This window comes from Salvelinus alpinus, chromosome 23 (genome assembly GCF_045679555.1).
Source record: "Salvelinus alpinus chromosome 23, SLU_Salpinus.1, whole genome shotgun sequence".
Lineage (NCBI taxonomy): Eukaryota > Metazoa > Chordata > Actinopteri > Salmoniformes > Salmonidae > Salvelinus > Salvelinus alpinus.
This window is the reverse complement of record NC_092108.1, coordinates 16,453,612-16,480,598: the sequence shown is the minus strand read 5'-3', so window position 1 is coordinate 16,480,598 and position 26,987 is coordinate 16,453,612. Positions and strand designations below refer to the sequence as shown.

Here is a 26,987-nt window from a genome sequence, read left to right as displayed (position 1 = left end):
CTCTCTCTCCTTCTCCCTCTCTCCTGTCTCTCTCCCTTGTTCTTTCTCTACTCTCCCTCTCTCTCTCTTTCTCTCTCCTCTCTCTCTCCTTCTCTCGCTTTACTCCCCCCCTCACCACACACACACACACACACACAGTAAACACACATACTGTAGGCCTACATAAAGCACAGGAAACAGAGACACACACAAAAGAGCACATCGCAAAATTAACTTGATCTAGGAGAAAGAAGACAACCCCCCCTTCCTCCATTATGGTCAGGAGCTGGCTCTCTCTCTCTCTCTTTTCCTCCGGCTGCCTCCTCCATATTCATTAGCTCTCATTATTGTCCCAGGATTGGAACACCTGCTTCCAAATTACTGCTGTAATGAGCAATTACACTCCAGACAATATCATCACCTTCTACTGTGCGGATGCTGCCAATAGTCTTTTTGTTTACTTAATGAAGATTTTTCTGTTCTTAAATTGAAATTTAATTTCACTACACATTTATATCTTCATGACTTTGAGGTAGAAATGTCTTAGAGATTACAGGGTTCCTTATTCGGCAATCGGCATGCTTGCTTATCTCTGGTGGAGGCATGGTCGAGAGCCACCACCAGGGGGAGTCATACCACATCATTCCACTCAGATGGGTGGCTGAGCGCCAGAGGGGGCTGATACAGGGAGAGGGAGAGAGGTGGAGGAGAGGGGGCTGATACAGGGAGAGGGAGAGAGGTGGAGGAGAGTGGGCTGATACAGAGAGAGGAAGCGAGGTGGAGGAGAGTGGGCTGATACAGGGAGAGGAAGCGAGGTGGAGGAGAGTGGGCTGATACAGGGAGAGGGAGAAAGATGGAGGAGAGTGGGCTGATACAGGGAGAGGGAGAGAGGTGGAGGAGAGTGGGCTGATACAGAGAGAGGAAGCGAGGTGGAGGAGAGTGGGCTGATACAGGGAGAGGGAGAAAGGTGGAGGAGAGGGGGCTGATACAGGGAGAGGGAGAGAGGTGGAGGAGAGTGGGCTGATACAGGGAGAGGAAGCGAGGTGGAGGAGAGTGGGCTGATACAGGGAGAGGGAGAGGGGTGGAGGAGAGTGGGCTGATAAAGGGAGGGAGAGGGGTGGAGGAGAGTGGGCTGATAAAGGGAGAGGGAGAGAGGTGGAGGAGAGTGGGCTGATAAAGGGAGAGGAAGAGAGATGGAAAAGAAAGTGCTGAGAGAACAAGAGCTGTCCCAGCTCATCAGGCAGGGGTAGACATCTGGGGGCCAACCAAATTATTTTCCTGGGTGATTAGGCAGGTGCGATGGTGTGTGTGTGTGTGTGTTTGTGAGAGAGAGAGAGAGAGAGAGAGAGAGAGAGAGAGAGAGAGAGAGAGAGAGAGAGAGAGAGAGAGAGAGAGAGAGAGAGAGAGAGAGAGAGAGAGAGAGAGAGAGAGCTCCTGACTGTAATTGAGGAAAGGGGGGTTGTCTTCTTTCTCCTAGATCAAGTTAATTTTGCGATGTGCTCTTTTGTGTGTGTCTCTGTTTCCTGTGTTTTATGTAGGCCTATAGTATGTGTGTTTATTGTGTGTGTGTGTGGCTGTTTCCAGTGCTTTATGTAGGCCTACAATATTTGTGTTTACTGTCAGTGTGTGTGTGTGTGTGCTTGTGAGTTCTATGTGTTCTGTACATTTATCAGCATAAAGGGGTGCAAATGTCAACACAGTCCTGTCTTACCAGAAACAGTTGAAACAACAGACATAGACTTTATTGGAGCTGCAACATTGCATGATTGTGAGTTAAAGTGCCTACTGTACCTTCCTAATGACAAACCTCCCACTACGGCTTCATACACATCCAAATTGGTCACATGATTTAGGTCATTGTGCAGTTTACTTAGCTGGTTCCTACATACCATAAAGATATATTTATTATGACATAATTCTTAACTTACTGCAATACACATCCATTTAAAATGAAATAAAGAAAGAAGGATAGTATTGTGCAAAGACACGAACTGAAACTCTTTGATTTCTCAATGAGTTCCCAAAACACCGAAGGTATATAATACAGACAGTATAATTTAGTATATTACATTAATGTAATTATATTCCTGTCAGACAAGATCTATTTCTTTATAATCTCATAATAAGTAAGTATCATACAGACAATCTGATCACTGCAAAACATTAACTTTCTTTGGCTCACAAATTCACTATAATATAATTGATTAATGACATTACTAATCAGAATCTACAGAACACATAGAGGCTATAGAATATCAATCAAAGATACTCATACAAATGGAAGACAATACCTGACTTTTAAAACACTCGTAATGCTATAAATTAAGCATATTTATACATATCATTATCATGTTAGTATTTAAACATTTGCAAAAATGGTCACATACTGTTTGGTCCATGCTATCCGGGATACTTGGAACGTCCTTACCCCATTGAAGTAGAACTTTTAAATGGTTAAGTAAAGGTTTAGGATTGGGTAAGGGTTATGGTTATGGTTAAGGTTAGGGTACGGGGTAGGGACGTCCCAATGAACCCGGATAGCACTGACCCATACTGTATGCTTGTTTCACACACGCAAGGAGACCGTTTCTTACACGCTGCAAGTAGAAGTCGCTTTTAGACAAAGATCTAGGATCAGCTCACCCTCCCCCAAACCCAAATATTAACCATAAGGCAGAAAAACATAACAGTGACCCTAGATCAGTATACAGGGGCAACGTCATCTGACAGTTAACACTAAGGTCATAGTTCAAAGGTCAATACAGCGTTAGGTTACAGCACAGGGTACACACACTGTTACACACACACACACCTCCACAAAACACACACTGGAGTTCAAGGTTTAACGCTTAGCGTTGGTACATCTGGCTCTAGAATGATCCTATATATACACTGAACTCAAATGAAGTATCTCGTATATCATAATATCACAATACACTGAGTGTACAAAACATTAAGAACACCTGCTCTTTCCATGACAGACTGACCAGGTGAATCCAGGTGAAGCTATGATCACTTATTGATGTCACTTGTTAAATCCACTTCAATCAGTGTAGATGAAGGGGAATAGACCGGTTAAATAAGGATTTTTAAGCGTTGAGACAATTGAGACATGGATTGTGTATGTGTGCCATTCAGAGGGTGAATGGGCAAGACTAAAGATTTAGGTGCCTTTGAACAGGGTATGGTATTATGTGCCTTTGAACAGGGTATGGTATTATGTGCCTTTGAACAGGGTATGGTATTAGGTGCCTTTGAACAGGGTATGGTAGTAGGTGCCTTTGAACAGGGTATGGTAGTAGGTGCCTTTGAACAGGGTATGGTAGTAGGTGCCTTTGAACAGGGTATGGTAGTAGGTGCCTTTGAACAGGGTATGGTAGTAGGTGCCAGGCGCACCTGTTTGTGTCAAGAACTGCAAAGCTGCTGGGTTTTTCACACTTAATAGTTTCCCGTGTGAATCAAGAATGGTCCACCACCGAAAAGACATCCAGCAAACTTGAAACAACTGTGGGAAGCATTGGAGTCAACATGGGCCAACATCCCTGTGGAACGCTTTTGACACCTTGTGGAGTCCATTCCCCGATGAATTGAGGCTGTTCTGGGGGCAAAATGTGTACACTATACTATATGTGCTCTCAAGCATTTCTTTGTATTCACACACACACACACACACACACACACACACACACACACACACACACACACACACACACACACACACACACACACACACACACACACACACACACACACACACACACACACACACACACACACACACACACACACACACACACACACACACACACACACAGACACACACACAGACACAGACAGATGTAGATGGTTTCCCTGTGTTACATTACCATGGTTCCTCTTATGAATCCTCTGTACAACACAGACACAGACAGATGTAGATGGTTTCCCTGTGTTACATTACCATGGTTCCTCTTATGAATCCTCTGTACAACACAGATAGACAGATGATTACTGGACGACTGACGGACTAGAACACAAACACACAACACAGGACTCTACACACGTTAGTAAAAATGTAGTATCGCAGTGTGTACCCACCACACCATGAAGGCTCTGGTTTACACATTCTACCTATGGAGAGAATTGTTTAGGACAAATCAAGAACAGCTAAAATTGTTTTTATCTCAGAGCCGATTCTTATGGTCACAGGTAAAACATTGAAAACTACAGTTTTGGCCTCTGCCCACTGGGGTGGCACTGTTTACAGGTCATGCCCCAGCCTCTCGATTTCGTCAATGAGGAAGTCGATGTCTGACTGGAGGGCTGCGGGGTTGGAGACGACCATGCGGAAGAAATTGACCTTCTGGCCCTGAGGCTGGTAGCCCACCATGGTCGTCCCTGACTCCATCATCATTGCCTTGATCTTGGGCGCCACCTGAAGCATGGGAGTGGAATTGAACATATTTAGAACTCTGAGATAATGTTTAATGAAAATTTGAAAAGTTAGAATATTGTATAACACTTACCTTGTGAAGTTTTTCTCGATACTCCTCACTGTTGTGTTCCAAGCCTCTCAGACTGGGTGGGATGTACCAGAAACACACGTTGGTGTGCTGGGGCTACGGAGAGAAGACACACATTTGGAATAGTTGGACCTATGGAACTACAAAAGGAAGGAAAGAAGGATGGAATGAGGGATGACTGAGGGACGAGAGGATAGAGGACAGTAGCTTACCACTCCCTGGAACACCATCTCGTATCCCTGTCTGTTTCTGATCTTGTCGTAGAGGTACTGAGACAGGTCCAGACACTTGTCAATGTGCTGCTCAAACCCTATAGTGCCCTGTGGAAGAAGGAGAATATTACAAACCCTATAGTGCCCTGTGGAAGAAGGAGAATATTACAAACCCTATAGTGCCCTGTGGAAGAAGGAGAATATTGCAAACCCTATAGTGCCCTGTGGAAGAAGGAGAATATTACAAACACTATAGTGCCCTGTGGAAGAAGGAGAATATTACAAACCCTATAGTGCCCTGTGGAAGAAGGAGAATATTACAAACCCTATAGTGCCCTGTGGAAGAAGGAGAATATTACAAACCCTATAGTGCCCTGTGGAAGAAGGAGAATATTGCAAACACTATAGTGCCCTGTGGAAGAAGGAGCATATTGCAAACCCTATAGTGCCCTGTGGAAGAAGGAGAATATTACAAACCCTATAGTGCCCTGTGGAAGAAGGAGAATATTACAAACCCTATAGTGCCCTGTGGAAGAAGGAGGATATTACAAACCCTATAGTGCCCTGTGGAAGAAGGAGAATATTACAATGATTTATTTAGGGATGAAATGACAGATGTGCCAGCTGGGGACGGAAGGGCATCCCTATAAGTGTGGAAACCTCATTGTGGTCTGGGCCTATACTGTATGTAAATGGAAGGCTGGATATGACCTACACTGGCTACACGAGCTCACCTTGGCCTTCCACATGAGCCAGAACTTGAAGATGTCAACGTGTCGGCCACACTGGATGGCCTTGTCTCCCGTGTCATAGCTGACATCATACTGTTTATCGGGCTGGAACAGGTACCCAGCACACATCGAGTTACAGCCTGCCAGAATACCCTACACACAGAGAGAGCAGGGTTAAAGTGTGTGTGTGTGTGTGTGTGTGTGTGTGTGTGTGTGTGTGTGTGTGTGTGTGTGTGTGTGTGTGTGTGTGTGTGTGTGTGTGTGTGTGTGTGTGTGTGTGTGTGTGTGTGTGTGTGTGTGTGTGTGTGTGTATCACAGGAGGATGATAATAATGTCTGGAGCAGAGTAAATGGAATGGCATCAAACACCTGCAAACCTTGTGTCTGATGTATTTAATAACATTCCACTGATTCCACTCTGGTCATTACCACAAACCCGTCCTCCCCAATGAAGATGCCACCAACCTCCTGTGGTGTGTGTGTGTGTGTGTGTGGTTCCTCACCTTTTCTCTGACTAGGATGGCGGAGCACTGTAGAGGCACTCCCATCATCTTGTGAGGATTCCACGTGACAGAGTTAGCCCTGAGAGAGGAAATGCAGCTGTTAGTGTGTGTGTGTGTGTGTGTGTGTGTGTGTGTGTGTGTGTGTGTGTGTGTGTGTGTGTGTGTGTGTGTGTGTGTGTGTGTGTGTGTGTGTGTGTGTGTGTGTGTGTGTGTGTGTGTGTACGTGTTAAACAAACAAAATTTGACCAACTGTGGACATTTTGTTTGTCACCACGAGGTCAAATGCTATTTTGGGTTCAGGTTAGAATTAGGTTTTAGGGTTAGGGTTAGGTGCTAGGGTTAAGGTTAGGTTTTTGGGTTAAGGTTAGGTTTAGGGTTAGGATTTTGAATGGGACTGAATTGTGTGTCCCCACAAGGTTAGCTGTACAAAACTGTGTGTGTGTGTGTGTGTCAGTACCTCTCTACTCCGCTGAACTTATGGCGATGCTTCCTGGACATCAGAAGACCACCTCCCCAGGCACCCTGGAGAAAGAACACACCAACCATTAGATCAATAGGACAAAACAATATTGTCCCGAAACACGCACGCACGCACGCACGCACGCACGCACGCACGCACGCACGCACGCACGCACGCACGCACGCACGCACGCACGCACGCACACACACACACACACACACACACACACACACACACACACACACACACACACACACACACACACACACACACACACACACACACACACACACACACACACACACACACACACACAGTCCTCACGTCTACGTGCAGCCACATGTCGTATTTTTCACAGATGGCAGCGATCTCATTGATGGGGTCAAATGCTCCGTAGACTGTAGAACCAGCTGTAGCATTCACAAACAGAGGATGGTAACCCTGGAGGAACACAATATCACAGAAGTCACAATGGGATGTAAGCTTTCATGTGAGAAACAGAGAGAGAGAGAGAGGGAGAGACAGAAAGAGAGAGCGAGAGAGAGAGGGAGAGATTTCGAGAGAGAGACACAGAGACAGAGTGAGAGAGAGAGAGAGAGAGAGAGAGAGAGAGAGAGAGAGAGAGAGAGAGAGAGAGAGAGAGAGAGAGAGAGAGGCAGAGAGAGAGAGAAGGGGAGGAGAGAGAGAAAGACTCACCTTCTGCTTGACATCGAGGATCTTAGCTTCTAGATCAGCAGGAATAACTCTCCCCCTGAGAGAGAGCAGGAACAGAGAATCAGCTGATCCATCTTAAATGTACACTGTCGTTCAAAAGTTAGGGGTCACGTCAAAATGTCCTTGTTTTTGAAAGAAAAGCATATTTTTGTCCATTAAAATAACATCAATTTGATCAGAAATACAGTATAGACATTGTTAATGTTGTAAATGACTGTTGTATCTGGAAACGGATGATTTTTAATGGAATAACTGCATAGGCGTACAGAGGCCCATTATCAGCAACCATCACTGCCGTGTTCCAATGGTACGTTGTGTTAGCTAACCCAAGTTTATTATTTTAAAAGGCTAATTGATCATTAGAAAACCCTTTTGCAATTATGTTAGCACAGCTGAAAACTGTTGTTCTGATTAAAGAATCAATAAAACTGTCCTTCTTTAGACTAGTTGAGTATCTGGAACATCAGCATTTGTTGGTTCGATTACAGGCTCAAAATGGCCAGAACAAAGAACCTTCTTCTGAAACTCGTCAGTCTATTCTTGTTCTGAGAAATGAAGGCTATTCTAACCAGAATAGAAAGAGTGGGAGGCCCCGGTGCACAACTGAGCAAGAGGACAAGTACATTAGAGTGTCTAGTTTGAGAAACAGATACCTCACAAGTCCTCAACTGGCAGCTTCATTAAATAGTACCTGAAAACACCAGTCTCAATGTCAACAATGAAGAGGCGACTCCGGGATTCTGGCCTTCTAGGCAGAGTTGCAAAGAAAAAGCCATATCTCAGACTGGCCAATAAAAATAAAAGATTAAGATGGGCAAAATAACACAGACACTGGACAGAGGAACTCTGCCTAGAAGGCCAGCATCCCGGAGTCGCCTCTTCACTGTTGACGTTGAGACTGGTGTTTTGCGGGTACTATTTAATGAAGCTGCCAGTTGAGGACTTGTGAGGCATCTGTTTCTCAAACTAGACACTCTAATGTACTTGTCCTCTTGCTCAGTTGTGTACCGGGGCCTCCCACTCCTCTTTCTATTTTGGTTAGAGCCAGTTTGCACTGTTCTGTGAAGGGAGTAGTACACAGCATTGTACGAGATCTTCAGTTTCTTGGCAGTTTCTCGCATGGAAGTGTTTGTGTGTGTGTAGTTCTAGTGTACCTCTCATCTGTGCTCAGCAGGACCACGTTCTCAGAGCCAAAGCCCAGAGCTGCCCCGGCCTTCTTGATAGAGTAGTGGCTCTGTAGGAATACAGGAAAATACCGGAACATAAACAACTTAAAACCTTAATTTCTTCAAATGTGTTTGTGCGTGTGTGGCTGTGTGTGTGTGCATGACATACATGTTCTGATGTGAAGAGCACCAGGCGGGGAGCGGCAGACATGCCCTTGGTCTTGACCTCTGGGAAGTACTTGTAGCGAGCAATCATCACACTGTACATGTTAGAGATGGCGCCCCCTGTGGACGGAGAGGGAATGACTGGTCAGCCCATGACTGGGACAGCAACTAGTCCAACACAGAGATAGAACCAGGGGGTAGGAACCGATTCAGGGAACAGAATCGAAAACGGGAATGAAAGTGATCTATACTGCTCCTGAACAGAACAGTTATTGTAAAATCATGTGAATCGGTTAATAACGTTCTTTTATCATTCTGGATTTTTTTCCCAGTCACACAAAAAACACAACAAAGCACCTATGCAAAGCCCTCACTCTTATTCCAGTGTATGCCCGTCTGCCAGCTGAAAATCTTTGCCACCGTGAGTGCGTGTAGGCTATCATGATTCAGAAATTAGGGAGAGATTTTTTGTCACGTTCCTGACCTATTTCTGTTAGTTTGTTGTATGTGTTAGTTGGTCAGGACGTGAGTTTGGGTGGGCATTCTATGTTGTCTGTTTCTATGTTGGTTTAAGGGTTGCCTGGTATGGCTCTCAATTAGAGGCAGGTGTTTGGCGTTCCTCTAATTGAGAGTCATATTTAGGTAGGTTGTTTCACAGTGTTCGTTGTGGGTGGTTGTCTCCTGTGTCAGTGTTTGTCGCACCATACGGGACTGTTCGGTTTGTTTGTAAGTTCGGTCTTTTGTGTAGTCATTTTCCTGTTCGTGAGTTCTGCGTTTTATGTAAGTTCGCATGTCCAGGTTTGTCTACTCCGTTTGTTGTTTTGTTAGTTTAATCAAGTATAGTTCGTTTTCGTCTTTGTCTCTTTTGTTTATTTAATAAAGCATCATGTCATTTCACTACGCTGCGCCTTGGTTCAATCACTACTCCTCCTCTTCGGATGAAGAGGAGGAGGAAAACCGTAACATTTTTAATTAGTGAAGAATGTATACATATTTTCAACGCTAGTTAAGGATACTATAGTTATTACGTTTCACATTGGATTTATTAAGTACAAAAAGGTAAGATGTGTTTTTATAAACATTCTGGTGCCGCTCTGCACACACACGCTTGTTAGCTAACTAGCTCATTTTGGTCGAACGTTAAACCAACTCTCTGGAGTTTAAAGACGTTCTAAGGTCCCTCATAGAAGCTGGTCCTCCGTAGGTATAATTCTGTGGAACTAATTCAAATAATGCATGTCATAACAAAAAGATGTCTGGAGCGTCAAAGAAAGCCTCCTCCTCCACCCGCAGAACTTCAGTCGCATCTCGTACTCTATACTTGTCTGTCTCATGCATGTAAACAACTATAGCTTTTCCCGCTCCACGGCAAGCTGCTCTATTGGTGAAGTAATTTAATGTAAAAAGAAAAATGTTTATTTCAGAGGTTGAAAAAGGAACAAAAAGGAAGAATTTAAACATTTACTTTTTGGGGGTTTGAACCGGTTCAGAACTTTATTTTCCTGGTCGGAACAGTGGAACGGAACTAAATAAATAATGGTTCTGTTCAGAATGAAAACGATTGTAAAATAATTTGGGTTCCAACCCCTGGACAGAACAACCTCATATTTGCACTATACAACGACACATTTCCACATGAGAGGACAATAAAAGGTATAGGCCGTCATTGTAAATAAGAATTTGTTCTTAACTGACTTGCCTAGTTAAATAAAGGTTAAATAAATACAATCAAATCATATTGTACGTTATCAATTGAATATTGTAAAGGTATCAAACGGTACTGGACATGTAGTAACACACATGCCGGCCTCCCTTGTAAAATAGACCTTGTTGTCAATGGGACTCCCTGCTAAAATAAAGCTGTGGAAACAAACATAACACACACACACAGACCCGAACACAGCAACTCTCTCTTCTTACATACCTGGTGAGAATATGCCGTCCCCCTCTCCCGAGGGCCAGCCAATCATCTCTCTCATCTTCTTCAACGTCAGCTGCTCCATCAGGACAAACACTGGAGCAATCTCATAGGTGAACCTGCCAATCAATATATGAATCCATAAATCAATCAATCCATACATACAGTTGAAGTCGGAAGTTTACATACACTTAGGTTGGAGTCATTAAAACTCGTTTTTCAACCACTCCACAAATTTCTTGTTAACAAACTATAGTTTTGGCAAGTCGGTTAGGACATCTACTTTGTGCATGACACAAATAATTTTTCCAACAATTGTTTACAGACAGATTATTTCACTGTATCACAATTCCAGTGGGTCAGAAGTTTACATACACTAAGTTGACTGTGCCTTTAAACAGCTTGGAAAATTCCAGAAAATTATGTCATGGCTTTAGAAGCTCCTGATAGGCTAATTGACATCATCTGAGTCAATTGGAGGTGTACCTGTGGATGCATTTCAAGGCCTACCTTCAAACCCAGTGCATCTTTCCTTGACATCATGAGAAAATCAAAAGAAATCAGCCAAAAAATTGTAGACCTCCACAAGTCTGGTTCATCCTTGGGACCAATTTCCAAATGCCTGAAGGTACGACGTTCATCTGTACAAACAATAGTACGCAAGTATAAACACCATGGAACCAAGCAGCCGTCATACTGCTCAGGAAGGAGACGCATTCTGTCTCCTAGAGATGAATGTACTTTCGAGCGAAGAGTTCAAATCAATTCCAGAACAACAGCAAAGGTGTCACGCCCTGACCTTAGTTATCTTTGTTTTCTTTATTATTTTGGTTAGGTCGGGATGTGACAAGGGTGGTATGTGTGTTTTTGTCTGGTCTAGGGTTTTGTATGTCTAGGTTGTGTGTGCAGTCTAGGCATACGTAGGTCTATGGTGGCCTGGATTGGTTCCCAATCAGAGGCAGCTGTTTATCATTGTCTCTGATTGGGGATCCTATTTAGGTTGCCATTTTCCAGTTTGGTTTGTGGGTGATTGTCTATGTGATGTTGCATGTCTGCACTCGTTATATTTAGCTTCACGTTCGTTTTGTTATTTTGTATTAGTTTGTTTATTGTTCTTCGTTATCATTGGAGATGTATTCACATCACGCTGCGCTTTGGTCTCCTTTGTATGACAAACGTGACAAAAGGACCTTGTGAAGATGCTGGAAGAAACAGGTACAAAAGTATCTATATCCACAGTAAAACCAGTCCTATATCGACATAACCTGAAAGGCCGCTCAGCAAGGAAGAAGCCACTGCTCCAAAACCGCCATAAAAAAGCCAGACTACGGTTTGCAACTGCACATGAGCACAAAGATCGTACTTTTTGGAGAAATGTCGTCTGGTCTGATGAAACAAAAATAGAACTGTTTGGCCATAATGACCATCATTAAGTTTGGAGGAAAAAGGGGGACGCTTGCAAGCCAAAGAACACCATCCCAACCGTGAAGCACGGGGGTGGCAGCATCATGCTGTGGGGGTGCTTTGCTGCAGGAGGGACTGGTGCACTTCACAAAAATAGATGGCATCACGAAGCAGGAAAATTATGTGGATATATTGAAGCAACATCTCAAGACATCAGTCAGAAAGTTAAAGCTTGGTCGCAAATGGGTCTTCCAAATGGACAATGACCCCAAGCATACTTCCAAAGTTGTGTCGAAATGGCTTAAGGACAACAAAGTCAAGGTATTAGAGTGGCCATCACAAAGCCCTGACCTCAATCCTACAGAAAATTTGTGGGCAGAACTGAAAAAGCATGTGTGAGCAAGGAAGCCTACAAACCTGATTCAGTTACACCAGCTATGTCAGGAGGAATGGGCCAAAATTCACCCAACTTATTGTGGGAAGCTTGTGGAAGGTTACCTGAAATGTTTGACCCAGGTTAAACAATTTAAAGACAATGCTACCAAATACTAGTTGAGTGTATGTAAACTTCTGACCCACTGGGAATGTGATGAAAGAAATAAAAGCTGTAAACACAAACATTTATTGACAATTGCAACATTTTGCTTAAAATGTTTCAGTTACATAGACCTTTGATCCTTCTCCTACACACATGCTATCTAGCTAAGACTTTACTTCAGGTGAAGAAAAGTACAAAATATTCAGGATGTTATTTTTGCATGGCTAAGCTAAGCTGAGAACCCAGAGCTCCATTAAATTAGCCACGCACGCACGCACGCACGCACGCACGCACGCACGCACGCACACACACACACACACACACACACACACACACACAATTCTTCTGACAGACTTGAACTAATTAAAATCTGTCTGATGTGAGATAGAGAGCAGACATTCATATTCAAATCCCTATAAAGTTTCAGTCAACGTCTAATTAAAGCACACAGAACTCTGATAGCTATCTGTCAATTCTGTCAATCTCAATGGAGGCTTTTGATGAGACCAGCTGAAGGGTGTGTGTGTGTGTGTGTGTGTGTGTGTGTGTGTGTGTGTGTGTGTGTGTGTGTGTGTGCGTGCGTGTGTGAGGGGAGGAACGGGATGGTTTCTGTTGGGGAGAGATAAGAAAGCTCAAATCTATTTCCTGCTTCAGAGAGTGGAAAGAGAGAAAGAGAAAATGAAGGAGAGAGAGAGGGAGCACCGATGCGGAACCAATGGAATGGAGAGAAAAGGACGACAAGAAGCAGACAAAGGGACAGAGGGAGAGAGGAGAAGGAGAGGACAATAGAGAAGCTTTTATTTCCATCTCTATTGAATGTTGTGGTTTTATAATTTCATAATTTCAGAAAGATAGGGCAAAGAGTCTCCAGGTTGGGTGTTACATACGTACAGTATGTGTTTGTGGGTTGTGTGAATTTTGGGGCCCTAAGGCTATGTCCCTCTGATGCATGACCCCCCCCCCCCCCCCCCCTTGTGTTACAAAGACAGTTACACAACAGACACACATCCCCCATTCTACCCTTTGCAGGCCACCCCCACCCCCCTCCTCTCAACTGGGGACAGGGAGAGCAGCACTGATGGAGAGTTACACACAGAAGAGAGGAGGAGGAGAGAGGGGAAGGGGAACGAGACGTGAATGAGAGAGGAGTGGAAGACAGTCTGGAGCAGCTACCCTGGGGAGGGTTTGATTAGAACATGAAGTACCATTCAATACGCCAGCACAGATTATGACTGATGGGCCCTAATTACACACACACACACACACACACACACACACACACACACACACACACACACACACACACACACACACACACACACACACACACACACACACACACACACACACACACTGTCATGGACTGATTTAAAAGCATGTATTTTGTGCTGTAGCAGTACTATAATATATATACTAAATGCATCAATGACCTAGAGTAAACACTAAGACTAAATGTTATAACCATGTTACAAAATGTTACTGTAGAAAAACATCCTATTTGACTTATTTACAAGCAGAGCATCAGTTTATATAAGGAAGACAGCATCTTTTACAGATCTACCGATTTCGGCTGAGACCAAGGGAAAATCTTTTGTAGAAATCACTGTCTTTTCTTCTCGTCTCGGGCAATAATAGCTATAATGGCGATCATTATCACAATCACAGCCAATCATTGGTCTTTTCAGGGTGAAAATTACCCTTCAGTCACCTGCCTGTCCCATGGGACAGCCCTTAAATGCCCTTATTATAATCATCAAGGGCACTCTCCCCAACCCATACCCCCTAAGTGACTCTGCGAATCATTGTGTCACTCGTGTGCATGTGTGTGTGTGAGAGTGTGTGTGTGCGCTTGTGCGAGTGTGAGAGAGAGCCAGTCCGTACCCACAGGGACAATAGAGCCAGGATGAGTCCTCCACAGGGAGCCGGGACAGGCAGTCGCTGAGTGTGACAGGGTTTTCAGTGCCGCCGGGCGGCCATTGTGTGTCAGTGTGGGGCCCAGCTGGGCTATCTGCTAAGACCAGCTCACAATGAGCCTGCCGTCAATGGGGCGCTAACACTATCTGTTGAATCTGGGCCAGGCTGAACTGGTGTGCGTGTGAGTGTGTATGAATATGACTGGGTGTGTGTGTGCAGATGAGTGTGTGTGCGTCACACTTTTGTGTCCCTGTTCTCTCTCCCTCTCCCTCTCCCTCTCTCTCTCTCTCTCTCTCTCTCTCTCTCTCTCTCTCTCTCTCTCTCTCTCTCGCTCTCTCTCTCTCTGAGCATCGTTCCAATGTTCCAACAGAAAGATGATATCGAGTTTTCCTAGCAGGGTGATTGGCTAAGCTAATGTTTAAGAAAGAAATCTCTCATTTTTAATCTTGTTCTGTCACTATCTTGTTTTATTAGCATGTCTGGTCTCTCATAACCATGTGTTGTGACACTGGATTGTCTGGGATCTCTCGTGTAGTCATGTACAGTGCCTTGCAAAAGTATTCAACCCCTTGGCGTTTTTCTTATTTTGTTGCATTACAACCTGTAATTTAAATTGATTTTTATTTGGATTTCATGTAATGGACATACACAAAATAGTCCAAATTGGTGAAGTGAAATAAAAAAATTACTTGTTTCATAGAAAATGTAAAAATGTAAAACTGAAAAGTGGTGGGTGCATATGTATTCACCCCCTTTGCTATAAAGCCCCTAAATATGATCTGGTGCAACCAATTACCTTCAGAATTCACATAATTAGTTAAATAAAGTCCACCTTTGTGCAATCTAAGTGTCACATGATCTGTCACAGGATCTCAGTATATATACACCTGTTCTGAAAGACCCCAGAGTCTGCAACACCACTAAGCAAGGGGCACCACCAAGCAAGGGGCACTATGAAGACCAAGGAGCTCTCCAAACAGGTCAGGGACAAAGTTGTGGAGGAGTACAGATCAGGGTTGGGTTATAAAAAAATATCAGAAACTTTGAACATCCCACGGAGCACCATTAAATCCATTATTAAAAAATAGAAAGAATATGGCACCACAACAAACCTGCCAAGAGAGGGCCGCCCACCAAAACTCAAGGACCAGGCAAGGAGGGCATTAATCAGAGAGGCAACAAAGAGACCAAAGATAACCCTGAAGGAGCTGCAAAGCTCCACAGAAGAGATTGGAGTATCTGTCCATAGTACGCTTAGAGCTGGGCTTTACAGAGCTGGGCTTTACGGAAGAGTGGCCAGAAAAAAGCCATTGCTCAAAGAAAAAAAGAAGCAAACACGTTTGGTGTTCGCCAAAAGGCATGTGGGAGACTCCCCAAACATATGGAAGAAGGTACTCTAGTCAGATGAGACTAAAATTGAGCTTTTTGGCCATCAAGGAAAATGCTATGTCTGGCACAAACCCAACACCTCTCATCACCCTGAGAACACCATCCCGTGCTGTGGGGATGTTTTTAATCAGCAGGGACTGGGAAACTGGTCAGAATTGAAGGAATGATGGATGGCGCTAAATACAGGGAAATTCTTGAGGGAAACCTGTTTCAGTTTTCCATAGATAGGTCTGTCATAGATAGTCATGTATTGTTGTTGTTATTCATTTGGTCTCTCATAGATAGTCCTGCATTGTGTTGTTGTTATTCATTTAGTCTCTCATAGATAGTCATGTATTGTGTTGTTGTTATTCATTTGGTCTCTCATAGATAGTCCTGTATTGTGTTGTTGTTATTCATTTGGTCTCTCATAGATAGTCCTGTATTGTGTTGTTGTTATTCATTTGGTCTCTCATAGATAGTCCTGTATTGTGTTGTTGTTATTCATTTGGTCTCTCATAGATAGTCCTGTATTGTGTTGTTGTTATTCATTTGGTCTCTCATAGATAGTCCTGTATTGTTGTTGTTATTCATTTGGTCTCTCATAGATAGTCCTGTATTGTTGTTGTTATTCATTTGGTCTCTCATAGATAGTCCTGTATTGTGTTGTTGTTATTCATTTGGTCTCTCATAGATAGTCCTGTATTGTTGTTGTTATTCATTTGGTCTCTCATAGATAGTCCTGTATTGTTGTTGTTATTCATTTGGTGTCTCATAGATAGTCCTGTATTGTTGTTGTTATTCATTTGGTGTCTCATAGATAGTCATGAATTGTGTTGTTATTAATTTGGTCTCTCATAGATAGTCATGTATTGTGTTGTTATTCATTTGGTCTCTCATAGATAGTCCTGTATTGTGTTGTTATTCATTTGGTCTCTCATAGATAGTCATGTATTGTTGTTGTTATTCATTTGGTCTCTCATAGATAGTCCTGTATTGTTGTTGTTATTCATTTGGTCTCTCATAGATAGTCCTGTATTGTGTTGTTATTCATTTGGTCTCTCATAGATAGTCATGTATTGTTGTTGTTATTCATTTGGTCTCTCATAGATAGTCCTGTATTGTTGTTGTTATTCATTTGGTGTCTCATAGATAGTCCTGTATTGTTGTTGTTATTCATTTGGTCTCTCATAGATAGTCCTGTATTGTGTTGTTGTTAATTTGGTCTCTCATAGATAGTCCTGTATTGTGTTGTTATTCATTTGGTCTCTCATAGATAGTCCTGTATTGTGTTGTTATTCATTTGGTCTCTCATAGATAGTCCTGTATTGTTGTTGTTGTTATTCATTTGGTCTCTCATAGATAGTCCTGTATTGTGTTGTTATTCATTTGGTCTCTCATAGATAGTCCTGTATTGTGTTGTTATTCATTTGGTCTCTCATAGATAGTCCTGTATTGTGTTGTTATTCATTTGGTCTCTCATAGATAGTCCTGTATTGTTGTTGTTGTTATTCATTTGGTCTCTCATAGATAGTCCTGTATTGTGTTGTTATTCATTTGGTCTCTCATAGATAGTCATGTATTGTGTTGTTATTCATTTGGTGTCTCATAGATAGTCCTGTATTGTTGTTGTTATTCATTTGGTCTCTCATAGATAGTCCTGTATTGTGTTGTTGTTAATTTGGTCTCTCATAGTCCTGTCTTGTGTTATTTACACGTTGTTCCTCTCTTCCTGTGTTGTTGTTATGGTCTTTCTTGTAGTCCAGAGGGGTATTCCAGAAAGATGATTTATCAAATTCAGGATTTCCTGAAGATATCCAGCTTGTCTTAACCAGATGAGGGAGTCCAGGATTTATTGGTTCCAGAACGGCTGCTTCCCCTTTAAGCTATTAGGCTAAGAGAAGCGCAGATTGGTTGATCTGACAACTGGCGCGAGCACGCAACATTCAAAAAGGTCCACATGTCGATGACAGAGAAAACGATAGATATGGAGTCAAAAGACAGAGACCAAAATTTCACTACTCTAGAACAAGAAACAATTGTAACAAAATACAACAAATATGTTCCATTTACTGAAAAAGGTAATACATCCGCCGTCACAAAAGCCAGAGAGGGAGCCTGGCAGAAAATTGCAGACAGAATCAATGCGCAAGTGAAGTGGCATGATTCTAATATCTAATAGGCCTAGCTTACACACATTGGTGAGTAGTAATAATGCTTTCACTTTATAGAGCACTTATTGTAATACTGGTGATATTAAGTGTCAAGGCTATAGCCTAATATGTATGTTATAGTAGCCAATGTCACAATTGCAATGGTAGGCCCATTCCATAGCCATAGCCTATGTAGCCTATACTATACATCTCAGATAACACCCACACACCTACACACACACGCACACACACACACACTCACGCTCCTGTATGATGTGTCCTGTATGATGTGTCCTGTATCTGGTGTTGTTTAGCTTTGCAGGGCTTCATAACCTCTATCAGATTAGACCACCATGACACTGAGCTTTGATCAATATACAATCTAACCAGCCCATGGGGCATGTGTGTGTGTCTGTGTGTGTGTCTATGTGTGTGTGTGAAGGTGTGTGCGTGTTATCCGAGATGTATGGTATTCAGGGCTGCTGTTCAATACACGGTTGGTACAGTGCCAACAGCAGTCACATGAAAAAACAAACATTTTATATAACAAGCCCATATGACAGCCATCTTAAACCTCTCTGACCTAGCCAATCAAAGGCCTTGGCCTTCATTCAACCCTAAAGTACTGTAACTGAGCAGATATGAGGAGAGCCACACTAACTGAGAACTAATGATTTGATTCTATTTTTGCTTCATGGCGTAAATCCTTGAAATGTCAACAACAAACCACTGGGACTTTCTCGCAAACTATAATCATCATATTATCTTTCCGACTGTATCGTTATACGAAGAACAATCCTGAAAACGTTGGCTAGTCAGCACAGTGATGTCGACACACCTTTAGGCACACAAAAATAGCAGTGTATGACTCACATGTTGGTGTTGGCTGTGGAGGTGAGCCACTCCCCAGCCAGCCCAATGATGTCCAGCCCCGTGGACAGCTGGTTGAAGAACCGTGGATGACCTGGGACAGAGAGAGACAGAGATAAGAGATTCTATCTGAATGGGACTTTACAAAGGAAAATTAAACATAGTGGAATATTTGCCTGCAAGGTTTCTATAACCTTGTAAAAACACACATCTACTACAAGGGTTGAACCAGTGTGTGTTCTTTCCTGTAATGAAAACAAACCATTTGATATGAACTCAGACAGGTTATTTTCTGAAACTCCCACATTCACTCTTTGCTGTATTCCTATTGGGACCTGAGATGCAGTGGAACATTTGCCTTCGAGGTACTAGATGGGGACACTGCACTTATCCACTGATAACAAGGTTACATGACATTTAGAGTAGGCTAGCCTAGATGCTCACAGAGCTTGAAGTTTATGTTTGAATGAAATTCACCAACAACAATCATCACTAGGCTACTAATATTGTATTTATGTCATGTAGCCCCCTAGACGAACGGACTGACTAACTAACTAAAGAGCGCAATATCAGAGATACGAAAGCGAAGTGGATTTGCTCCCGCGTGATAGGCTATATTTCAGCACCGTGGACAGGGGCCCGTGATAGCCTCATTGGAATGAAGGCATGAGACTCAACTGCCATAGGCTAATTGTTCAGACAAACTCATAAATCGTGCGACAATGTTTTTTAAACTATCGTCACTTTGTGTGTAAATGTCAAGTGAATTAAGTTAAAGGTCTTTAGGAAGTAAACCCAAAGGACAGTTTGACTGTTGTCGTTCCTAACGGCTTGTAAAATCCCACGCAGGCTTGAGTCCCCGCGGGCGGTACTTGGTTTAATAAAATCAAGGAATGACCCGTCATTGTGATTGGATGTTGCTGATCAAGGGAACAGCTTATGCTTAAATGGTTTTGTGTAGCATTCCATTTCACTCAAGTGTTGTGAACACGAGCAGATCACTGTGATAAAGAGAACACAAATTGTATCCCAATAACGTCTGAAGAAATGTTCATATCTAAAAAGAAAAATACAACGGTGCGTTAAACATTTTTAAGAAGCCTAAACAATATGGAAATATTTGTAGACTATAGACCTACTGGTTGGTCAAGTTTCATGTAGACTAAGCTAACCATTTAAGCCTACAGCAATATTGGTTGTTTTGGATTGGAATGTATCCTAAAAATGCAGAATGAACCGTCTTTGTTTCTCATGTAATTTCCTATCAAGGAAGGAGAGAAACAAAAGCCTATCTTAATTATCTTTATAGGCTAATGCTTTTTCCAATGGCAATAAGATTTGAGTCTGCCTGGCTTGGTGAGAGAATTACTTTTTTATTCATTTCACACTCATTTAAACTGCTCAAAGGAAGAACTATGGAAGAACTTGCACAATGGGAAATATAAGAAATGCAAAGATTGGAAACGTAATTAATGCACACAAACTGTCCTGAAAACGTGAAAAGGAAACGTCTGGTTTACAGCTGTAGCCTGTTTCATGTAACTTAGTTGTGGCCAGTTTAGTAGTCTAATGTATATACCTGTTCGCACGCCGTACTTGAGCGTGTCCCTGCAGTCCACGAGGATCTGCTCGAGGGACTCTGGCTGGTCAGAGAGCTCGAGGTTGAATCCCTCCATGCCCTCGAGCAGCTGGTGAGGGTGGTGGAAGTCCAGAACCTTGGTGGAACGGTCAAACGTCTTCCTGACGTAGTTGGTGAGGATGCCCACAAGTTCCAACAAGAACTGCATAGTCGCCTCTTCTCCGTTTTTGGCGGGAAGTAAGTCTAGAAGAATTACGGAAAAAGCATTTACAAAACTTAAAGAAAATCGAAAGTAGAGGCTGAACGCCCTTTTACAGAAGGGGGCCTATAAATATAGGCCTAGGCTACGGTTCACTAAATGTTAGAAAATGTAAGAATTAGATAACTAACGTGTAGGGTTATATTAAAAGTCTCGCAAGAATGAACTCCTTATCTCTCACCTCTCGCGAACATGTTGGAAAAATCGGTCTCAGTGCGGCGGAAACGGGCATCCCGGTCGCTGTTGTCACAGGAGTACAGGTTCTTCTGGCGTTCTGAGAGTGAGCCTGCGAGCCGGCCTTCCTCCCCAAGACTGTTGTTCTTCTGCAGGAACCCTAGGGTGTTACACAGAGGGGCACGAGAAGGGGAACATGCTCGGTTACCACCGCCCAACATCGCTAGATAATAACCCGATAATAACTTTTATTCAGAGACCTGAGTTTATCTAGGTCTGTTACAAAGGCAACACATTATTTATGGTGTCCTCTCCCAGACAGCGCTTATAACCTCGGGTGGTGATCCCCACAGTGGATGGGTTTTGGATCAATCTATGGAAGAGGGTAGTGTGTGTGTGCTTGCATGGGTGTCTTGCCCTCAGGCTCACAGGCCAGGCAGGCTCAGGCCCTACCCTGCCCGGTGACATCCACCCATAACCCAGTCATGCGAGAGCGAGAAATGCCCCATTTATTCCAGCGGTGAATGTCCTCCTTTCCCCCCGGACTTTTCACGCCTGAGCGTGCAGGGGCTGTGTGGAGGGCCCAGCGCAGCGTCCATGTCATTACCGACTCATAGAGCAGACATTATGGAGTGGGGTTAATGAAGGATGCGAGATATTTTACGACCTCTGGATAGGCTAGTCTATTTTTTATGAAAGTCCGTGTCTATTAATAGCCCATTGATCTTTGAAAAAAACCTATAGAGAAAAACCTATAACCTGGCAGGCTACCACCAGAGAAGGTCATTTTAGGCCTAATAATTATGGAAGGATTTAAACACTTATTTTCACATCATGCAGTTTTCAGTAAATTATTCTATGAAAATCTGATATAAAAAAATGTTTTACAATATCGAATAAGACAGAGAGCAGGCTCTCTCAAACTCTGTCTCTGTTTCAGAGATCCTTTCATTAAAATTTATTCCGCTAATCTCGGTTGGCACATTGGGCACTGATTATCTCACGAGAGCAGCGGCCTCGAAAAAGCTACCGGTTGATATGGTTCTCGTTAATCTTCCCTCATCCACAGAACGTGTTTCTTTACTGATTGATAGGACCTGACAACTATTATGGGCTGTAAATCCACACTGTCATAGAACAAAATCTAACACTCGGAACCATTTATGATGACCATTGTCACTGTTCTGTTTTTTCCTCCTCACAAAAATTATTTCAAACTCGAGCACAAAGCTATATTACTTATCAGCCCGAGGGGATATTTATAGAAACGAAATAATGTCTTTATCGTGCATAAAAGTACCCTATAAGCACTTAGCCCTATGTCCACATATTCGAATGATAAGGTAGGCTATGTAAATTATTGGTCCTGATGCACAACGCACACAAATGTGAAAATGACTCATAGGGCCAAAACAATGTCCTCTATAAAACGAGTCAATCAATTGATCGAATAAACATGTTTCTTCGTGCATTGTGGTGAATTATTTCGTTATTAAGGTTATGTTCAGGGTTATGAGGGTGGTTACATTGTGTTATTATTCTCCGGCAGGGGACGTCCTCCACATTAAGGGGCAGGTGCCCTACTTCCTTTGGCCCTCGGTACGAATTACAGGCCTGCATCGTAACTCTCGAGTTCAAATCCATTTATTTTAGGCTAATTACATCCCCTGTTTGTGTTTGGATTGAAGCCATGGTAACAATGCCTACATTTCCAATTAAATGACATTGACATTCTTGACATGATCAAATCCTGCCACAAAAAATATGTAGGTCTGACATCAGTGAAGGTAGGAAGGATTTTTTAAAGAAAGGATATTTTTCTCAATGTGAATGCTGACGTCAAACCAATCCTAGACGTATAGTGCCCAGGAAACACAGGTCGTCTAAGAATCCTGTTGGAAAAATCCTGAATTCAATCGTTTCACCTTGGCTTGATTGGATAACAGAGACCTTATGGAACCTCCCAGATTTACCAAACCTAAAACTCCACGTCATCTCATCGACATCGTCACATTTCATTTAAAAGGCTCGCAGGTGATTGTTAGTAAAACGTTTACTGTTGACAGGAGAACAAGAGGAGACAATAGGACGAGGTGGATAATTTTATAATAAGGCCGTTTAAAACAAGTTACCAGTATCTTATACAATTTCTTACATGATATAAAAAAATGCAGTTTTGCATGAAGGGACCCAAATCCATAGTCGCCTCCAAACGGAAAGGAGAGGAAATGAATGCTTTAAAAAATCTATGATAAGGGCTTTATAAAATAAAAAGGTATTAGAAGGTGCAACATTTAGGCCTAGCCTATGTGCACAAAACATGTTACCAGCTAACTCAGCATAAAAAACAACTAGCCTATATTGGACACATCCATCTCACGATAAATCTTCTTTGTTTAGACATGTTTCTATATTTCTGAGGCGTATTGTTACTTGCCGTATTGTGGGCCTACATCCTATCCTTTGCTAACTGTAGAGATATGGATAGGAAGAGACATGGGGTGGTCGGCGCGGGAACCCCGGCGCGCATCGCGTGGCCTAAAGCTAATCGCTAACTGACCTTTAGGAGATGAGAATGTGGAGTGACAGTCCGGGACGGCCCTGCTCTAACATCAGAGTATTCCATATAGTATCCATGATGGTTTATGGGTCTAAAACTTACCACAGATCTTCAAACCCAGTTTCCGCGTGCAGCCTTGCATCCACGCGTCATAGTCTAAAACAGAATGTTTGGGGAGAACGTTTGAAAATCAAATTCTGAAATATATGAATAGTGTGATTTGGGTGACAGCGGATGAGTTTTTATAAAGCGTATGGTAATGCATGGCACAACGGAGTGAAGAAGCATGAAGCAGACACTTGCAGCAGTAGATCATTGTCTTGGGGAACTTCACCCTATCTCGCGGTTATTATTCCTCAACATTCGAATGGTCCGAATCCACACAGTCCAATCATAATGGGCCATCAGAGGCTCGCCGGTTTAATAAATACTGGCACGCACCCGGTGAAGGGGCGGTTTGAAATAAACACCCGTGAAATGACCTCGCGAAAGAGAGCAGAAATTAATTAGGTGAAACACAGTATTTGACTGGCGCGAGCTGGCGATGTCTAGCTGGCTGTTCGGGGACACACACACACACACACACACACTAGACAGTATAGTGAAAACTAGGCATATAGGCTACCTTATTTTGGAATTGTATGATGGAGAATGCCATCATAGCAACACAAAAACACAAGCATACAGAGCAAAGCGATGGGACGGTAACAAGGCATATCTATATGCATATGAGCTTCATGATGGTGTTATTTGTCTAGGATGCAAGACCCAGACATAACGGCTCGAGGTGTCACTCAGAGCGCATGAAGGCGAGCGCTACCCGAGACACACTCACACACAGAGACACCACGAGCCGCCTCAGGTCAGCGCGAGTGAGACAGAGCGTGGCAGCGAGATAATAGCAACATCCAACAGCAGCAGCAGAGAAACAGGCAGAGCACAAAAACAACATCACAGGCTTTTTCAAACCATTATGCACTCTGTCAAACCTGAAAAAATGTCAGACGTATTACTGTTCTACAAATGTATCCACATTCTTCCTCTGTTGATTGAGCCTATGATGCCATTTTTCCATATTAGGCCAATGGTTTTAATGGCAGACATGTTGGCTGGTTAACTAGCCCTTCAGGCCTATACATTTTCCAAACGAAATATGACTAGGCCTGTAGAGAGGAGGGTTTGGGGCTTTTTCTTTACGAAAATTGAACTTTCAGTGGTAGCCTAGACAAATATGCTAATTTCAGTAATCCGTTTCTAAATGTCCCCTTCTCTCAGTGTTCGGTGGCAAAATGATCCAAGCGGGTCTCTACAAAACGAGTGCAAGCCATCATCACGAACACCGGAGTGGCTGCAATTACCAGCCATTCCCTGCGTAATTGCGCTGTTAACAGCTCTCTCATGCAGGACTGACTACATGATGCAAGGATTTTGAGGGGATAAATGATCTAAATTTAAAATAAAAAAATACGAATTGAAATGCTTGCATACAAAATATCGTTAGCCAATAAATTAGTGCATGAACATACATTTAGGCTATTGGTTATAGGCTTTACAACATACATCTTTTAAAAACATTATTTGATAGGTCTGGTAAAAAAAAGAAAAAAAGAAAAAGGAAATTCGATAGGGTTATTCCAAATAATTGTATATTTTATATTCCAAAACTATTTCCTTTCTGGATCCATAGCGCTGAGGACATTATAACGACGCTCTTTGAGGCGATTACAGGAGGTCCGTTTCTCAGTGCACGCCGCTGATCCGTTAGACAGCGGCAGGCAGCTGTGATAGCTCTGTTTTTAACCGGAATGATTAACGACAGGGCCCACACGGTAAAAAGCCTGGGTGAGACTCGTTTTTATCAGGCAGAGGGGGAGGGAGGGAGAGGGAGAGAGAGAGGAAGGAGAGACTTACTTGTAGATGAAGGTCGTAAATTGGCAGAGTTGGGGTCCTGGTCCCCGCCAGTGGCTGTCGGTTCAGACGTGGCCATTAGTCCTCCGTTATTCCCGTGCGCTCCGGGACTCTTATCAGATTCTCAACGGAAATATCCAACCGGTTTCTGAAAACAAACGGCCAAGGGTTAAGATTGATGGCTCTGAATATTAAACAAATAAATAACTGCATTTATTTCTGAAAGCTATGCATTATTTATTTGGAATAGCCTAAAATAGGCAGCCTAAGCTGAATTTGATCAGTGAAATCGAGCTTTAGTATCAGTGCAGTGAAGGAAGAGGATGATGCATCATTTGCTGTTATTATCTGCCTCTACGATCGGAATCATTTATTCTCGAACGTCAATAGGCTGCGAGCTGCATGCACATGCCGAAGCGAGATAAATGCTTTTGAACGATAACATCGCGTGCATTCAATTCTATTGGACCAAAATAAAGGCTGCAAATCTGACAAATGTATAGCCACTATATTCTACCTTATATAAATGAACGAAAAAAACATGTTTTAAGCAGTAAATTGGACATAGAACCTTGTCCCCAGTGACGTTTTTATGGGTCATTAGAGCGAAATCATCCCCATCTCTGAGACATCAGTCTTGGGCGCTCAAGCTAAGCGAAGAGCACCAGACTGTTCAGTCTACTTTTTGATCAAAGAGCACGAAAACAAAGGTCTTCGTGTCTTCAATATAAAGTAAATAAATACGTCTAATCCACAAACAAATAATCCTTATCAGACCTATTCAGAATTAGGAATATGCAAAACGAAATAGCCTTTCATAATTACGCGCTATGGAATTCTTTGACTAATTTTCTCAAACAAATCTGGGTTTTGTGAGAAAAAATTATATATTGGACAGACACTTGATCAATGATATTCTACTGAAATCCGTTGGAAAATGTATTGACATATAGCATATCGATTTTTCAATTATGATGATCTTTGAATAACCACAGCGAAGCCAGCATCAGTTAATGTCATTATTGATAAGAAAATAGTAAGGCTAATGAATGAATCCTGCCACTCATATAGGTTAATAAATAACAATTGACTGCCATTGCTATTAACATGTTAATTTTTTCATAATAACACACTTTTGAACAAGAGAGATTTGGAAATCCGAACATTTAAGCGACAGGTCGTTTGCTATAATATTTATTCCTTCCTATCCAATCCCATCCTATTTTCTACCCCAATAATAATGTGGATCGCAACAAATGTTGCAGTTGCTGGGCGCTGTGCAACATTATCTTTAAAAAAGAAATACAAATATCTCACTATTATGGAAAAATCAATCAATAGGCCTATTACAAAAAAAAGCTGTTAGGAAACGTGAGAGCGCTGGCGCTAGGAGGCAATACGCTACCTTACCGTCTGCGGGTGCACAGGTTGTCGTGTCGAGAGAAACTACCACCAAACAACCGAATTACAGTTCTCTATCCACCCAACGTTCTGAGACGCAAGACAGTTCAAAGCCAACAACACCGGAATAACGACATCGAGACAAATTACATCCAGTAGCGTGCCAGTGACCTTTTTTCCCTCAAGAATGTTTCATTTTTAATTTATTTATTAGTGCGTGAATCGCCTATCCCCTTATATACGCACGCACGCGTGAGTCATAGCATTTCCCCCCTCTGGCGCAAAATTAAGCTTCTCCTGCTCGTGACAGAAAAAAAGGATACGAAAAACCTCCCCACTTCCCGACAAATCAAATCAAATCAAAAGCAAATGTATTTATAAAGCCTTTCTTACATCAGCTGGTTTCTGCTGTACAGAAACCTATCCTAAAACCCCAAACAGCAAGCAATGCAGGTGTAGAAGCACGGACGTGTCCCCTTTTTCTGTGACACAGGGAGACTTTTTTTCAGA

The 26,987-nt window shown here is 42.6% G+C and overlaps 1 protein-coding gene across 5 annotated transcripts; it reads right to left on the bottom strand.

The window, feature by feature from the left end:
* Nucleotides 1–1,699: 1,699 nt before the first annotated feature.
* Nucleotides 1,700–26,987, bottom strand: LOC139550349 (glutamate decarboxylase 1-like). Of its 5 annotated transcripts, none has more exons than XM_071361196.1 (17): nucleotides 26,871–26,987; nucleotides 25,080–25,224; nucleotides 23,271–23,324; nucleotides 20,616–20,768; nucleotides 20,176–20,418; nucleotides 18,600–18,690; nucleotides 10,356–10,468; nucleotides 8,436–8,551; nucleotides 8,255–8,334; nucleotides 7,083–7,137; nucleotides 6,711–6,827; nucleotides 6,384–6,448; nucleotides 5,927–6,005; nucleotides 5,428–5,577; nucleotides 4,694–4,801; nucleotides 4,485–4,577; nucleotides 1,700–4,393 (listed from the first exon to the last, which is right to left on the bottom strand). In XM_071361196.1, the coding sequence occupies exons 2-17, from the start codon at nucleotides 25,153–25,155 to the stop codon at nucleotides 4,220–4,222; spliced, it is 1,767 nt and encodes a 588-aa protein (XP_071217297.1). In that variant the 5' UTR covers nucleotides 25,156–25,224; nucleotides 26,871–26,987; the 3' UTR covers nucleotides 1,700–4,219. The 5 variants fall into 5 exon arrangements, with proteins under 5 accessions (XP_071217297.1, XP_071217296.1, XP_071217295.1 ...); XM_071361195.1 differs by lacking the exon at nucleotides 26,871–26,987 and adding an exon at nucleotides 26,482–26,759; XM_071361194.1 differs by lacking the exon at nucleotides 26,871–26,987 and adding an exon at nucleotides 26,487–26,759.